The 18,899-nt window shown below is 33.5% G+C and overlaps 1 protein-coding gene across 2 annotated transcripts in view; it reads right to left on the bottom strand.

The window, feature by feature from the left end:
* The window catches only part of SPATA17 (spermatogenesis associated 17), an 86,018-nt gene that overhangs the window by 47,154 nt on the left and 19,965 nt on the right, over positions 1 to 18,899 (bottom strand). For both annotated transcript variants that reach the window (XM_071739676.1, XM_071739677.1), the window contains one exon: positions 4,458 to 4,581. In XM_071739676.1, coding sequence (XP_071595777.1) covers positions 4,458 to 4,581 — 124 coding nt within the window. The remainder of the gene's footprint in view (positions 1 to 4,457; positions 4,582 to 18,899) is intronic.

The following is an 18,899-nucleotide window of genomic DNA, read 5'->3' as shown; positions in this document are numbered from 1 at the left end:
ACTGTATTGTTGCTTGGAGTGGAAGAGGCAGTCCACAAAACCTCACTAAATTGCAGAAAAAGAATAAGGCAGCTTGCAGTTGCATAGTCTCTTGTGATGGAATACCAGAGGCAGTATATGCAGTGAAATGAGAGGCTGCAAAAAAATACTGTGAGGATGAGTGAAATTCTGTCTTCAAGGGAGTACAATGTGAGAGCTAATTAGTGTCATCCTAATTCTCATCTGAGTATTAATAGAGGCAGGAACTAGAGGAATACAGAGACAAAAAGTGGCAATAAGTAACTGTCCTTTAACTACTGATACATGTGTAGGCATGCACATACAACTGCATGAGTAATAGGCATCTCGAAGTCTCAATAGTGAAAGCATTCAGAGAGATGAGATGATCATGCAGAAGAGAGGACCAGCATCAGCTCATCTAAACTCAGCACGATTTATCACAAAGCAGGGAGTCCAGATTTGGAAATGAGGCTGGGACTGAGCCTACCAGCCAAAGCAATGGTAAGCTTAAGAGATTCTAACATAACAGCACATTCCCAATAATGTCAAAATATGTTTTGTAATTGTTTGACAAAGCTCTCAAGCTTTTGTAGACATTATACCACAAAGAAGTTTTGCTTTCTGGAGTAGATGTACAATTATTTTCTTTTACAAAAGATATATGTGGTTTATCTGCTTGCTATGACAAGAGATGCTTAAGCAATACAGGTTTACATTCTAGCTTGACACTGAATCTTTGGATTTAAGACCAGCAGCAAAATTTGCTGGAAGCTTGAGGATACCAATGACCAGAATCTTGCAACCACTTTCCAACAAATGTTGGAATAAACATATAATATAATATAATATAATATAATATAATATAATATAATATAATATAACATAATATAACATAATATAATATAACATAATATAACATAATATAACATATAATATAATATAACATAAAATATAAAACCTTTATATCAGCTTTTACAAAGTGCCATCAATGTATCAGCAATTCTATCTTTAAGTTGGTCTGTCAGGACTTTGCAAAGGATGGACCTGCCACAAATGTCAGCCTTGCAAATATGACAAAGAAAAAAAAAAGAACCTATTCACCTGTGATGAATTTTCTTAATACAAAAGAGGAACTACAGGGATACAGAAGGATGATTTACATAGGTAAACATGTTTAAAATAGAAATCCACACTTAATAAGTACATTTTTTAATGACAACTGAAAAAATCCAGATAATTATCACTGTAGCAGAAATAGCATACTGTGATTATGGAATAGTGAGAAAAAATTTAATTATAAGTTTCATGCTTCAATAAGACCTTGCAATACATGTATATGACAAAATGGATAAAACCAATAAAAAAATACAGCTACACTGTTATTTCTACTGTTATTTCTATTGTGTTACCAATAAAAAATGGCAAGTAATGCTTAAGCCTTAACAAAGGTAAAGGCTTATTAAATATATAGTGCAATTTATTTTTTTATGATGTTCATTATGATGTCATAATCAATCACACTGTTAAGGTAAAAACAGATAGGGAAAACTTTGTTCTATATATATGAATTTTAAAATCTGAACTATACAGAGTCTTATTTAGTTTGGAAGCCTGAAGTTGCTACCTCAGATTTATTTCTTGCTTTATTTTCCACTGGAATTTCTTGCAACAAAGAGCTGGCAGGTGGAGGGGGCAACATAATTCATCACTTGGTAAGAATGGCATGGATTTTACTGCTGTGTTAGTTTTTTTCATAATTATGAGAATCATGTTGGAGACATTTCCTTCAAAAAAAGGAAGCTTGTGTGTGTAAGAAGTTACTTGACTAGTTTTTCATACTATTGGCAAATATTCCCAGTTGATTAAAAGCTCAATTGTTTCATAACCATGGAGTTTTAGAGCTCACACTTTCTTTCTTCAAACAATATTTGGCAACTAACATAACTAAAGCCAAATAAAAATTTACCTTCTTATCTAAGGCTACTCTTACACTGACAAAGAGGGCTATATTAACATTACTAATGTTAGTAATTATTGACTATGCAAATATCCTAACTTGTTTTACTTTCTTTTCTTTAAACTTTACTAAAATTAATTTACTCAATTGATTGCTTAGTTCTTTTATAGATGAAAAGTTTTGTCTAAATGCAATGTATTCCTACTAGTAGCAATGGGAAATAGTCATATTCAGGTACATTTCTATGACACAATGCACTCAGTCAACTGTTTGCCAAAAATATAGAACGACTGTAAAGTAGTGTATAATACCATACATTTTTTGTCATCCAATGATTTTCCTAGATGTCAGCTTCATAACAATGGTATTCAATACAGACACTTCCCCAGTAACAGGTTGGGAACTGCAGGTGAAGCAACTTAAAGTAGATAAGTTAGATAAAACTAACACTAGAGGCACTCTAGGCACTGCTGAATGAGGTGAAAATGAGTAGAAAATGGAATTTGTTATGCCTTTCTTTACAAAAATTAAGAAGTAACAACTCACTTTCATTTCTGTCAATAAGTAAACGCCCTTTTCTCACTACTTTTGCCTACATTAAAAAAAAAAATATTAAAACTATAGGATGTATTTGAAACAATTTTTGCAAATACAGATTTTGCAATGCTGTCTATATAACCTGCCTGAACATCTCCAGTCTGTATCTTAGCAATATATCAAATTCTAAAACTATGTGCAATCATGGAATACAGACTTTGATTGCAATAAATAGTTTATTTCATATGTATCTTTGCTGGTTTTCAGGTTGTCTGTAGGTGCTGCATTGATTTACACTCATTCATGTTTTAAAATACAAGCTGCAAAAGAAGATGGTTCTTGGAGCACAGTTCTGTGATAAATTAAAAATTCTGTGAGCTCTATGTCCCAGTATTCACAAACCGTCTTAGCAAGCAATACCAAGAATATTTTGGTTCTGCAAAACACTGTGAGCTAAATTCTGATTCTGTAAAATAAGAAGCTCAATTCATCACAACATGATAGTTACTGCTGCCCTCTACCAGCAGTCCTCCAGGTGTATGGATAAAACATACTTGCCCATCCTGAAAAATGCCTTATGGTTTTCTGAGCCAGTACAATCAGAAGTGAACTAAGTTTATTAAAATCTTTTTAGACCACAGGTCATTCAATATCTCTAACCAGACAAGCTTTGTACTTCAGGTAAACGTATAATTATTTATGCGTTTCTTTACATATTTTTTTCTGTTCAAAGCAATTATTTCCATTTTTCTACAGTTTAAAATTATATAAAAATGCTGCATGGTTTATTCTTAATATTCCAGATCTACACCTAGAGAAATCAATTACTGTGAGTTAATTTCAGTTATGAACTAGCTCCCCTGTTTAAAAGCTACCCAGAAAAGTTTTCATGCTGTTTTTTTGCTAATATTTTATTATGCCCTTTTTAAAAATAAAACTACTGTAAAGTTATTTAAAAATTGAGTGTACATAACTGATATCCAGTTAGTTAAGCTATATTTCAATTTAGAAGGTAGATCACAAATGATTCCCAAACAGAGAAAGTTTAGATATTCTGTTACTGAGTGTCATGGCATATTTCCTTCATTCTTTAGGATTAACAGTTCTTACAGACAATTATAATTAACAACCTATAAAAAGCAAACACTCAGTTCATACTAGCATACCCTGCTTTCAAATTAATTCCTTGTTCATACAAAGAACAGCCACCAAACATTTACGGACATATTTTTTTTTCATTTATAAAAGTTCACAGAAGAGGACTAAAAAATGGAAACCACACAAGTGTTACCAATCAGATCAATTTTGTATCAGATATATCTACTGCCATATTTACCTGTCTGTAGAGCAGCTTACATAAGAAAGCTTGAAAAAATATAGAACATTTATCAATACAAAACAAATTAATCAGTAAATATTTAAAATTTATGAGGCATTTGTATGTGAAAACAATGATGCTAGATAAGCTGATTCAGGCAGTTCTGGAAAAAGCTTTAGCTGAAAGCTTGCATTTACAATCTATCCTAAAAACAAGCAGAGCACAGCATCAATCCAAGCATTAGCTCAATTAAAAAAAAAAGAGCAAAAAAAAAAAAAAAAAGAAATCCCTTCTCAGCTTAATAACTTGTTAGTTCTTGACAAGTGCAACAACACAACAATAAGCCAGTCAAAATGAGTTTTTAAAGCGAGGTTATGCCCTTCGTGTTGTGTTATCACAGTGGCAGATCAAACTGCTGACTTGGACTCTTTCTGCCAGCAGTGCTGATGCTGCCTCTATGAAGCTGCTGTCATGGAATAGTCATGGTACCTGCTCTTGCCTATAGAAAAGCACTAAATTGAACTCGAAGCAGTGTCTTTGTGATATCGTTTCAACAAGTCATGTCCCATTCAGCCTGCTAGTTTATCTCTGTCAGACTAGGGGCCCAGGTGGTTTGCATGAGCTGTCAGGGACAGGTACACCAACCTGCTCAGTGCTAAGGAGGTAATGCATCTTTCGGGCTTGGTACTTCTTTTCCTTCTCTTTCTTTTCTAGGTCTTTCCTTTTCTCTTCATTTTCCATCATTTCTGCGTACTCTTGGAGTTGATTTCTGTAATAAAAAAAAGTCTGCTAATTAAATTGCAGCAATAAAATATATGCTAATGTTTTATTTTACTGCAAACCTTTTACAGCTTCTCAGTGTTCCGGTACTATGTATTAGCAGTATACTGACATCACTGGAACACAAAATTACTGTTCATTCAGTTCCACAGCAGAAGAATTCTATATGGATATAACTATGAAAAAATATGAATCAAATGGTAAAAATTATTAACAGTATATTAGTTCATATTGCTTATTTCTTTGAAGAATTTGTTAACCTATGTATTTTATAGATTAATAAAAATAACACACATAGATGTCCTATTTTTTGTCTTTATGAGACCTTTTAGTTTGCATTTTCTAATGATAAGTTATCATGATTCAGTAATTTTCCTTTGAATGGTTTAAAAAAAAAAATTGGTCACTGATGTTTCAGCTACTACCTTGCAATACCTCCTTCTGATCTGCAAACAGGGGAGACCTCATGGAATAAGAGATGATAGTGGAGACGGGGTAAGAGTTGAAATTCATTCCTAGATGCTTAAGACTTTTGTAACATTGACAATGTAAGCAGACAGAACCTTTCACACGTGCAATGTCCTTAATAGCAGTTCCCTTAGTTTTAGTCTTCTAGCCCAGGTCACTTTTTGTTCTAGTCCAGGTACAGATCACCAAAAGAAACATTAATGTAACTGCCTCACGAGCCACTGCATGAAAGAGCTTTGCAAATACAGAGTGTCATCTAAATGGGTGGGTCTGTGTCTGCAATAGGTTATAGAAATTTCTTTCATTGTAAAAGACAGGAGGAAGTGTACCTGTTACCAGCTCTTGAATAACGGAGAAGACTCGTTATTTTATCTTAATGTTTAGGGGAAAAATTTTAAAGAAAATGGGAGTAGATTTTTTCCTCAGTCCCTTTTTTCATAGAGCCAGGCTTGCCATAAATTATGCGAGAAGTGGAGTAAATTTATATTCTATAAGAAATAAAATTCCATGCTATTGTGCACTGTGCATGTGTATGGAATTTTTTTAACCCAGTTAAAAAAGGTTAGTTTGATTAACATTTGTTATTTTTGTTATTAAGAAATGGCTAGTTCAAATTAACCTCTGTGCCAATGACACCAAGCATATTCAGTCAAACATTTAACTGTTTAAAAGTTAATTGAGTAAATTCTAGTCTATTATTTTAAAGCATGCATGTATACAGCAGAATGAAAAGCAAAGAAAAATATAGTAATAATGTAACCAGATAATTCAAATATGCTAGCAAAGCAGATTATTTAGAGTGGTCCACATTAATAGTCTCAGTTGTCTCAATGAGTACCAATTAAGACACTCTAGGACAAGGGTCATATCCTGTCAAATCCAAATATGTACATGAATAAGTATGCTGCAACGATTGATCCCATGGGAAAGTCATATTGCTCCTGAAAGTGTTTCTAAGATTGTGACTAGTCTTATTCTTTATATTCTAATTATTCTAATTTTTAAATTAGTTTATCAACATATGTAAGAGCAATAATTGCTTTATAAATATGAATCCTATGAAATTGAATTCTTAAATCCAAGATGGTATGTAGAATTTTTATTTGTTTCAAGCTCTCTTTCCAGTTTTTATCAACAAAAATAAGTAAAAAAGTAATTAAACATGCTTTATTTTAAATGTAAAAGAAAACATTGAATGAAAAGGAAATAAATTAAAGATCAGAAAAGATGTATAGGTCTGCTTCAATATCTGGAAATACTTTTTGTTGCAGTTTACTGTTCAGGGCTGCTAATACAATATTTCATACAAGGTTACTTATGAAGCACTCTGACGTTTAAAAATCACCATGCTATGCTTTTGCAGCAGTGTAATTTTTTTCCAACATAAGATTAAATTGCAAAGTAAATGAATTACTTAGAGTGGCATGGCCCCCATTTTGCCACCCTTCTCTTGAAAATTGCTTATTAATATGAAAAAAGAAGTTGGAAAATAGCCTGTTTTACTTTATGCATAGCGTTTTGGGGCCTCAGAGCCTGCAGAGCTGGACTAGCTGCACATTTTAGATTGTGTTGGCAAGCAGCGACGATGACCTTTTCGACCTGCATCTCAAAGCTATTATTAATCGCTAAGTAACCTGGTAAAGCCAAACAAATTTGTTTCCATTGAAAGGATCTCTATCTGTGTCTAGGAATTTGTGCTGTACCAAACAAACCTCATTAAGTGTGTCCATTTTTGACAAAGAACTAGGAGTTGGAGAGATCGGCGACCTTTCTTTGTCCTTAAGGTACAGATTTCAGAGTCACTGCATGTAGGTACATAAGCATTTTTACTTGGAAACTTCATTCTGTATCTATCAATCATAAAGAAATTAATAAATAGAAAACGCATATAATATCAACTTCGGTTTTTATTTTATGTCAGTTTACTCAGTTGGAATGTATGATCCATGTTTTACATATTTAATATTGCTTGTCTGCTCTTCAGCTTTGGTGCTGCTATCTATAACTGATGAAATGTCTATCAACATATTAATAGAGTTTATTCATGTTCTTAGTACTTCTTTCACAAAGTGGATATGGAAATTTTGTTATTCAGAACACAACTGGTGATGAAAAGCCTCGAATAACGATAAAAAATATAACCTTGTATTACAGATTTAATTATACTGTGATGCAAAATGTTTCCCATTGTCATTAGTCTGAACTTACCACATTACCTTAGTAAATTATGAATAATTATTATTTACTGAAATTAATTGAAGTCTAAAATACTTGTTGAAGTTCAATGGAATTAATGATCTTTTTAGACAGTACTGTCATTCAAATCATTATGATCCTTCCTGATTATTATATATATTCATTAATGGTGTTCCAAACCCCATTTTTAAATTTGAATTTTCTAAGCAGTTACAAAAATTTTCACGTACTTTTACAGCCTACACATTTTGTCAGTTGTGCTGAAGTATTTCTTATTCATTATATTGCTCTGTACAGTTGTACAGAATATGCAGACAATTCTGTTGTGGGGATATAAGCTCCCAAGATGATTCTCCTCTGAGAGGCAGTTCAAAATAAGTATGTAGTAGTCCAAACATTTCTTGATTAGAAAGCACAGATGTTTTGACATAAATGTAGGTTTAATCCAAAGCTAAACTTTCATCTTTTTAATCATACTCTCAAGAATGTGAATAGGAGAAACAAAAGCAGAGAATCTAAAAGTAGTTGGATGTGAATATACTATTTTACACATTAGCAGATTAATACTAACTGGTTATGCAGGGAGTTTCACAGTTGCCATACAGAAAAATGTGTATAGCCATAAGTAATACTAAAGACATAAACTTAGACTTCCAGATAGAGTTAGGCTTCCAGATAGCTTACATGTAAATGTGCTTATTAAGAAATTTCATGCTTGTACACCACTACATGTATGCCTGCCTAGAGAAAGTAAATCTAAATTCCATTAAACATAATCAAAAAATTGTTGAAATTAAATGATCTTACACTCATTGCCAGCTTCATTCTGATTATATATATCTTAGGCGTATTAAGCAAGAGTAAGCAATATTTTGGGGGGACTATATGATATTATGAATATTAGCTATGTTGCATGATAGTCTGTGGATTCTGGACCAAACTTGCTTCAGGATGAACCTTTCACCTTCTCAGTGAGAAGAGGGAGAACTGCATATGGACAAATTGCTTGGATTGTGTTTTTAAAGCTTCACAATTTTTTTTTTTCTTGGAGAAAAGGAATTCTCTAAAAGCAAAAACATGTCTTAGGGTAATTAATAATCTTGTTCCATATTTATAAACGCATGCTTTCTAGTTGGAATACTGAGACACCTGAGAAAGAAGTTAATTTTTTTAGTACATAATTTTTTCAGTATCTTAGAGCTTATCTCAGTATATTAACAGCACCTGCAGCATTTTCCTATGAACTTGGCTTCCATATAAGCTTAGTCCAGTCAGAGTTTGTCCCAGACAGATTTTTATGGGATTTCTATATAGAAGAAATATATGTAAGCTTTGACAAATGTAGTGTCTTATAATGATCTGAAGATCAATAAACAAACCAGAAGAATATTAATGTTTATTAGTGCAAATTTAGAATGCATTCTTTTGTTAAAGAATAGACTGGGAAACACAAAGTGCATTAAGGAATGTTTCATGTATTTGAAAACAGGCATAGAATTATCAACATATGTGCTCAAAGGCCACACTTAAAAATGATCTTGTATAATAAATCTGTGAGGTAGCTCTCAATTAGTTAATGATAAAGTTATTTCCTTTATATAGTTGGAAAAATAATTTCATATGACAAGGTAACTTATTGTTATTCTGATACTTCATTATGCAGTAGGCAGCAGTGTTAGTTCCAGCTATGAGATGCAAATTCAGTTGACAGTGCTCCTGCTGTCTGTATAAAGGTTAAAAATACACATATAATATAGTTTCTGGCACTTTTGGAAAGGTCCTCAAGTGATGATTTCAGCAATATACAGATTTTCATAATTCTGCATAGAACTGCATCATTTTACAAATTCACACTGACCTACATTTATTGAACTTCATCAAACTATTGCATTCTGTTTGCATTTTCACTGGCATTCTGGAGTCCTTTGACCAGGTAACCATAAAATTAAAACATAAACTAAAGTAAAGGGTAACTGAGAAAATCAGTAAGTAGCGTTGCCTAGACTACCCAGAAGAAGTGTGAATTTACTGTGATTTCAAACAGTTCAGACCCCAAATCATAAAATTCCTGCAATAGGCAACCTTAGAATAAAGGAGATAGCCTAAATCCATTTTACCTTCCCAACAATATATCATCTTCCCTGCTCAACTAGAGAATATAGAAGTGAAAATGAAATTAGTGGGACAATACTTCTGGTACACCACTGCATGCCACTCAATTTCACATTACATTGGTGTAGATGAGAATGGCATATGACCTGCCATTGTAACATCATTTGACTTAACCTATTATATTTGGGAGAGAAATTAAATATAGCTAGTATATATTTCTATATAACTGATCTGTAAGTATATGTAAAAACAGTTTAGAGAGCTCTGGACTTCAAAGCCAAAGTTTTAACAGAAGACACATACTATATATTATATTAGCTGTCTCATCTGGCAGCTTGATCATCCTCAACCTTTTTCTCGTATTTTTAATTAAGCTGGTCAGATGTAATGAGCAGAATACTGCAGCCCCTGTTACTCCCTTGCTGCCTTCCACCATGTTTCCTCCCTTCCAATGTGTTTTCTTCCTGTCTGACAGAATTCCTTGACCAAAATGTTTGATCGCCTATTGCAATGAAATGGATGCTCAAAGAGCCAGTCAGATATTAGTGGCATGAGGTATCTTACTGCTTGAAAGTTCTACCACAAATTGGTGACCAAAATTCTTATTAATTTTAAATGAGAATGTTGACATCAATCTATTTGACAACTTAATCATTACACTCTCTTTAAAATCTGGAGGAATGGTACTTCTCTGACATTGCAGTGCAGTGACCAGGAAACTAATATGACTTCTTAGGACAAAAAAAATTTTTTTTAAATGCCTAGTGTGTAGGCATGCAAAACACCCTACAGTTTCTAGTATTAAAGAAAAAACTTATAACATTTATAATTTAAAATCCCATTATCATTTGTGCATTGTAGAACATACTCTGCCAATCTTTCCTTAATTGCAGACTCTACATTGCCAATGGAATTAAGTGACATACCAGTTCAACTGTCAAGGTCTACAGCATGATCAATATACTACATAGGAAATGTGATGAGCACAGTGGTGAAGGGCATACAGTGAATTAATACCTTGTGCAGATCAGGACACAGCATGTACCAGACAATAGGAAAGAACTGACTGATGTATCCTTATCCTTCCAATTTCCACTGCTGCACAGTTACTCTAGAGTGTAACAGGTTTTCAAAATACTGATTTCAGAGTCAGTCTATAACTATAAAAGAGTGTTTTCCCTAATCCATGATACAGAATCTTCTAATTAAGGTTTCAAAACAAGTCATACAGAATTTTTCATCATAGCTATTTAAAACATAGTTTTTGGTAATAAATGATCATTTAAAATTGTCCCATTTTATGGAAACATGCGAACTCATTGGTCCAAATGTTCTTCCCTTGTGTGAATGAATCCTTAAGCTAATTTATGTTATATTTACTAACATTACAAAGTGGTCTGATTTAAACAATGATGTTCTGTTAGCTTAATTATTTGACTTTACTAAACTGTAAAACTCACCTATTATGGATGTGGCAGAAGAATAACTAGAACACAACAGCTGTTGGCTGAGGAAGTGGATCCAAGTACACTGGGTCCTCTTTATTTACACTCAGATCTATTCTATTAGACCTAACGATAATGTGAAAAAGCTTTTCACTCCATGTTTGTTATTAACTTCTTTATGGAAAACTGCCTGGACTGATTAGCTTATAGTGATATTAGCATGTGGGGGTGACAAAGCTGATCTGGTTCTGAATGGACAAGAGAGCCCTAAACTAAATTATTCTGATAGAAGTTTAGCTGCAGTGGTTATTTCTAGCACAGTCAGTGCTAGACTGCCAAAAGAGCAGTCATGTTCCTAATTTTTCCAGCCACATATAAAAGAGGATGTCTAACCACAGCCAAATACCATTGAAAGTTTTCTAGTGAATGTCATGTGAAAGTACCTGTTATCTTTTGGCACTGCAATTCCCAGAAAACCTTCTCTACCTCCTGCACAGCAATAACTAAAGGAAAGCACACAACTATGTTTTTCTACTGTTAAGATGTTGCCAGTACTAGAATGAACCCATTTAAGCGGTTATCTCCCTGCTTCAATCCAGGACAATGTAGACATAGAATCATAGAATCATAGAATTGGCTGGGTTGGAAGGGACCCCTGAGATCATCAAGTCCAACCCTTGATCCGCTCCCGCTGCAGTTCCCAGACCATGGCACTGAGTGCCACATCCAGTCTCTTTTTAGATATCTCCAGGGACGGAGAATCCACCACTTCCCTGGGCAGCCCATTCCAATGTCTGATGACCCTCTCCCTAAAAAAATTCTTTCTAATATCCAACCTAAACCTCCCCTGGCACAACTTGAGACCATGCCCTCTTGTCTTGCTGAGAGCTTCCTGGGAAAAGAGACCAACCCGCCCCTGGCTCCAATCTCACATCTGTATTCCTTTTACTTTAATATATGGTACTTGGCAACATTTAAAATATTCAACATTATGAGATGAAGAAAGACACCATGACTTTATAACTTCTAAAGGTCATCAGCTAAGCTGATTTTCCTTCTCAGTGTATGATAAAACAAGTCAACTGAGATATTCTGCCTGACTCAATTTTTTCACTTACTTTCCTATAAAAGTGCATATGTTCTAAAATAAAATGATACACATCCTTTTTCTTTTTTCTTTCCCCACATTAAATAGGTTTTACAATAGCAAGGCAGGAAGAGCTTTTATATATTGACCCACTCCTCATACCAGAGCAGTAATGCCAAATCTCTCAACTTCAGAGTGATTTTCACAGCACCTGGTAGTTCTCTCGATTTCCATATTCATAGGACAGTGCTACCATATGAGTACCTATAATGTCATTATTAATGAAGCATGAAACATCATGAAAGATAGAGAAAATAAGTGCATTTTTTAATATGGTAAATTTAATTCTTTGGGGAGAGATCTGACCCATTTTTAAATACTGCAGGCTACTTGCAAGTATACAATTTCACAGAAGTGGCTAATTGCCAAAGTCAAATATTAACTAAATTCCAATTTTCAGAAGAGCTAGGAAACCTTGTTTCTTATTGTCTTGAAAACTCCAAAGTGACAAACAACCAAAATAATTAGCTATTTTTAAGAAAGAAATGCAAGAAATAACACTCAGAATTAAAGCCTATTCTCTGAAATTTGCATTCTACCATATATGCCAGATCACATTTAACTATAGATTTAGGTATCCCATTATTCATGCCTCAAGACTACATCAAATATTTTGATTCTATTGTCTATACCTAAGGTCACAAATTTCTTATATGAGTACTAGATTCCATGCTAGATGGTGGTGAGACCTCCTACCACCAAATAGGCTGGATACTGCATCATTTTGTATTTCATGAAGCTGCAAGATATAATTAGTTTGTTAGATGAGGCTGTGAACATTTTGCAATCAGCTAGTTATTCAGATAAGAAAAGAATAGCCTACCCAAAAAAAGAAGTAAAAAATGTTGCCTTATTGAAATACTGTCATGTTGGTTTCATTTGAAGGCAGTAGGAACCATGGTAAAGGTAACCATGGTCAAGGTAAAACACTACAATTTAGCATCACCATCAAGGACAAACAACATAATGGAGTCCTGTAATTATCCCTAGAAGGTGAAGAGTCTGAAGAATTTGAAAGAGGGATAATAATAAGTAAAAGTTTCTCACAGCTTAAAGAAAAATCATGCCCACAGTATGAGGAATTATGGCCATTATAGGGAGTTTTCTGAGTAAGATTCATGGAGATGAAGGAGCTCTTTTATGATAATGTGATAAAAAAGTATATAGATCAATGCATAGTCTTACAATACATCAGAAGAAGAACATTATTTTAAAAATTGCTTATGTACCATGGCTGCGTTGAGTTCCTATGGTGAAAATATTTTAAAGGATGTTTAATTATCTGTCCAAAATGGTCACAAAAACTATTCAAGCAGAGAGACAACATCTTGCAGTGACTTCCGTTGTTTATTTTTAGCATATAGAATTCTAGTAGGTGGATCGATTAATATATGGATTCTGGATATAAAAGGAGCTTTCAGTCTAGAGGAGGATATAAGAAGCAGCAATGGTTCCAAGATTAAATCAAACTATTTCAAAGCGGAAATATGGGACATACTTTGAATACTGAAGGTAATTATGTCCTAGAGTAGAATAAAAGGGGTATTTCTATATTTTTTATGATCTTAAATCAAGACTAGATTGTTCAGCCAAACGTTAATGGGCTTTTTATAACTATTGTTATAAATTTGTTACCAATAAATATGATACTGGTGACAGATCTGAAGTCAGACTAGATCATCTGTTTCAGAATAACATTACTTTGAACAATACTAGAACAAACAAAAAATCTACTATTTTTTTGTTATTCCTTATTCCTGTTCTAGACTATTAAAATAATAGGCATTTAGTTTTTATGTTTTCTTCTTTGAGTGAGTACTTAAGAAAACTAATTCTTCTTAGATAGCAGAATAGTCTATTTATAAAGATCTATAAAATATAAAATAATCTATAAAATAATTACAGAGACTGTTGAATCCTTTTTTTTAAAAAAAATGCCTTTTTTGCATTTCATACAATTTTCTATTAAAATAGATTTACAAAATTATTATGAGAGACTGTATATTTCTTTGCATCTCATGCAATTCTATGATACTTCACGGGATATTATAGAATATACCAATACAAAGGGGAGGACTGTAATTTTCCAACATTAAAAAAAATCTTAAATGTTAATGAAAGACCAGTAAGCCTTCACATCCTCAGTCAAAAATCAAATCATGAACCTGCAAAACTGCAGTGCATAGATAACAAACTTCTAATAATGAAAAAGAACTGTGGTGTGGCAGTTTTTAAACATATTTACCACTACAGTCTGTTTCTCCCACATAAATGGGAAATGAGAAAGGCAGTCTGGCCTCAGAAGCCTTTCATTGCATAGGACAGTGCCAAAGAACACTTCACTTAATATTCCTGCTATCTCTGAGCATTTTGTTAATTTGTGATTTACATTACTTATTTAATAAGGAGTTATGAGGTATGACAATAACTTATGGCAACTTGCACATAGTATTTTATATTATGACAAAAAACCCTCTTGTGCATTAATTAAAAAAAAGACAATTATATCTTTTAATTTTCTTTTTTTCTTTAGAGAACATAAAAATAAGCTACATTCCATCCTTTCCAGAAAAGCTGTATGTGAAAACTAAGTAATCATTGCTGCATCTCACATATGAGCTGGCACAGCACAGAGCAAGCTTAGTTACATAATAATTTGTATACAAACTGTTTTTACAAATAAAAGAAATATCTAATTTTTCATGTAACACACAAATTCACGCTTTTTTAAAATGTCATTATGAAGCTGAAAATTATACAGCAAAAAAGAGCCATCACTTTGTTTTAATGACAAAAGAATTGCATTAAGTTAATTGAGTAAATGGCACATAAAATTTGTCATATTTCTAATGGCCCAAACAGCTGAAATGACTGTTTCTTCAAAAGCCACATGAAAAGTGTTTATATACCTTTTCATGAGACTTCAGTCTTCAAGTGGTAGAGCTCTTCCGTGATAACCTATTACAGCCTGTATAGAGATGGCCTGTCATGTCTCTACAATTAGATAAAACCAGAACTGCTATAATTTAATCAGTTACAACTTGAAAATTATATTTTGAAAATCAAGTTTATTAATATGTAATCTTTAGGTAATCATATTTATCCTCCTAATTTACACAGTATTTATGATACTCTACATGTCCTTGAAATAGGGAACAGGGACACTACACTATGAAAAAGTGGCCTAGCTGCTGGAGTTCATAAATTTTGTTCAGCTTTGGATGAGTTCAAAGAATTGCCATGTAAGAAAAGCCTTACAGAGGGAATTTATCTGATTATGGCAGTAATAATTACCCAGCTGTTTATTGCAGATAGAGAAATAATTCATGTAGGCAATAGGCCGTGGTGGCAATGACACTCTGCATTTAGTAAATATGCAAACTGTTCACTTCTAATTAACCAAGCTAGAGGATGCCCTTATTAAATGTATAAACTAAAAGTGCCTTCCTGACAAGTGATGAATTGTTACATTGCACAAACTCTTGCCACAGAATTACTGGAGTGAACTTGGGGCTTAACTTCATTAAGAGATCTTGTGGGATAGTTAAATGAGGATGGACAGCATAATAAGACCTACCTGACAGTCAATGATATGTTAGAGCTTAATGAAACTGTACCTCTTCCCCTTTTCTACTTATTTTACAGTGAAGATCCTACTTCAGACAAAATATGACTGCCACATCTGTATCTATAAGACAATACAAAATCGTAAGATTAGCCATTCTGTGTCTACAGAAAATGTTTTGTGAGATGTCAGTAATTCTAACAGAGCTATTTAAAAATTATAAAATCTATCCAGACACTACACTGCCTTCAAAGCTCACAGGTATAAAATTCTTGCTAATCTAAAATACTGTGTTGTCACACCTGGTTCATTCTTCCTTCACCAAAAGTAAGCAGCTACACCAGAGACTATTTGGTCCAATGAGTGAATGCAATTTCATAGAATCACAGAATGGCTTAGGTTGGAAGGGACCTTTGAGAGCATCTACTCCAACTTCTCTGCCATGGGCAGAGATGCCTTTCAACTAGGCAAGGCTGCTCCAAGCCCTACCCAACCTGACCCTGAACACCTCCAGAGAGGGGGCATCCACAACTTCTCTGGGCAGTTTATTCCAGAGTCTCACTACCCTCATACTGAAGAACTTCCTAAGATCCAGTCTAGATTTCTTTGTACACACTCAGATTAAAAATGTTCAGCTTTTTTCAAGGAAAACAAAGCTTAATTTTGAATCTGCTATTCCTGTTGGTGTGCTTAAGTGCTGTACAAAAATACAAGAGAAAATATAGCTTTTCTATTTTTAAAGACTACACTCTAGTCTTTATGTTGTTTATGCTATTCATTTTTTCCTTGGAAAAACTTGATCTGTGTTACACAGCACCAAAACCCATTTAAAAAACATGAAAAGACTGCTTTCACCACTTGGTCAAGAGAGACAAGAATAGCATAAAGTACATGAGGTATTTCTAGATGAAGCTGCATTGGAAATTCAGTTTATTGTGTAATCATGGTTTCTACCTTAACCTCACTGTTTTCATTAAGTGCTTTACTACAGAGTTAAAACATGGTATTGCCCACTGTATAGCTTTAACCAGTTAATATCAATTTCATAATCAAAGTAGGGGGTAAATTCATCTAAAATGTCTTGTTTTGATAAATGCATAATTTAAAGCCTATAGTTATATAAGCATATCTGCTGTATAAAAGCATATATGTAAATGAAAGAGTTAACAATTATAAATGTAGGCAAAAAGAAGACCCAGACATAGACAAAGAGATTTTTTTATGCTAGGAATCTCTGAAGGAAGCTGGATTTCTGGACAACAAGTTTAAGAAAGAACAACCAAAACAAAACACATAGTTGTAGAGAATATTTTAACCTGGTGTGAATCTCTTTAAAATGTATTATTTTAAAGCTTTTCTCTGGTCTAACTCCCACTCAAGTTAATATTAGTATTTTAACATTGTTCAATGGAAACTATTTTTATACTCATCCTAACAATATCAGGTTTGCAGTTTTATAGAAGCACTCTGGGATTCACAGTGGATTGCAGTTCTCAGTTTCCTACAGGATCAAACAGTTATATCTAAAATCCTTTGAAAAAGGCTTACAAGTCTCAAATTATGTGCCTTACCACACAAAATTAATATTTAAATAATAACTTAAAAAACATACTTGGCACTTGTCTCTATTTCTACTGCTCTCAAATAAAGCTGACAGGATAAGTTTACATTCAGGAAATTCTAATTACAGGTAAATAAGTTAAAAAGGATAATTTATTTCCTCTAGATATCTTTGAAGACAAGGAAAAGATGATGTGTTGAAGATAAATCAGTTAATTAAACATCAAGTGAAAGATAACATTACAAAAATGAGGTTTTTATTGTTGCAAGAATTCCAAGGAGCTGTCTAAGAGGCTTTGGCACTAATTGAAAATAGACTGCAGAATCAATTGCTTCTGCAGTCAATGAGGAGGAACATTTTAATTGAATTATAAGACAATATATACATTCTTCAGAACACTTTGGCACTTGTGAAAATGGCCAGGACTTGGACTTATCTTTACCAGAAAGGAACAGACAGCAGTAGGCTGAGCACGTTCTCATATTACTGTGACAACAGATGATTTATTTCAAGCCCACTTCATGGAAAAAAGCAATACCTCAAAAGTTTTAAGAAGAAAAGTGTCATGTTAAAAGTAAATAGACCTCAGTAATACTCTAGTAATGAAGAATAAGCTACTTTTTTTCAGTACTACATACTCAAGACGTATTTACATAAAAGCTAAACATTGGATTAGATCATCAACAACATGTAACAGTACTGTATTTCACTGCTTATTATGACTGTGAAAAATTTGACGGCATAAAGGATTTGTGAGTAGACATATTCAAAAATATGGGCAATAGACATGGCCATGCAGGGGGATTGGGAGCAGCTGATCTATCAGGTCCCTTGCAACCCAAACCAACCTACAATTCTATGATGATGCTAAGGAAGTTACCTTTATAGTTTTGCTTTATCAAGTTCTTGAATACCAAAAAGTTTTAATGATGACCTTCGTACTAGATCAGGTGATGGAAAAGCTAGTCAAACTTAGATGAAAGTCATACTCTTCAGGGCCACTCTCAAGTCTTTTTCACTACTACAGACAAACAATAATGGACAGGAGAATTTGGCACTTATCCTCTAAGTGTGAGAAATTCATGATTTATAATCATAACACTGCTTACATATGCTAGGGTACCTGCTAAAACTAGACTCTGGTCCTACTTTGCTATCTTTAAGTCAGTGTTTATTCAATAGCCAAAAAAGCTAAACTACTTGCCTTGATTACACAAGAGCCCAAATGCCAGTAGTTTGCCACTGCTTTGATAGTTTTCTGATAATGCTATCTTACTGGGTTCTGTGCCTGGGGAAAAATTTAAATGGTGCCATTCATCAGTAAATGGAGCACTACATCCCAAAATCTTATCTCTAGTTGCACACCTGACATATAGCAAAGTTGTTTTACTGTAGTTTAAAGGCCAGTGTGTAGATAACCTTACTCAGAGAACTGCAAGTTAATCACACAGTTGGGCAACTGACATCATCCATAAATTCTTCTGGTATAATGGCACCAGCATGCTAATTCATGCGAAGTGATGTCTCTTTGCTGATCATGGGTTGGAAACTGTTTCACATAAAACAAAATTCTAATGCATCATATGGAGTTATAACCTATGTTAATTGTTTTGGGCATATTTCACCTTTTAAGTATTTTGTCAACTCTTAGAGATGTAAAGTTAACTTTAAGAATGTTTCAAAATACAGTATTTTCACCTTAAAATTAAATGCTCTAACTTCACTCAAACATAATGGAATTAATTTTATTGCACGCATTTATAAAAGCAACTACTCAACTAATCCATATTCAGACAGAGTACAGTATGTGTTG

Source organism: Heliangelus exortis, chromosome 3, assembly GCF_036169615.1.
Source record: "Heliangelus exortis chromosome 3, bHelExo1.hap1, whole genome shotgun sequence".
Lineage (NCBI taxonomy): Eukaryota > Metazoa > Chordata > Aves > Apodiformes > Trochilidae > Heliangelus > Heliangelus exortis.
This window is presented reverse-complemented; position numbering and strand designations above follow the sequence as displayed.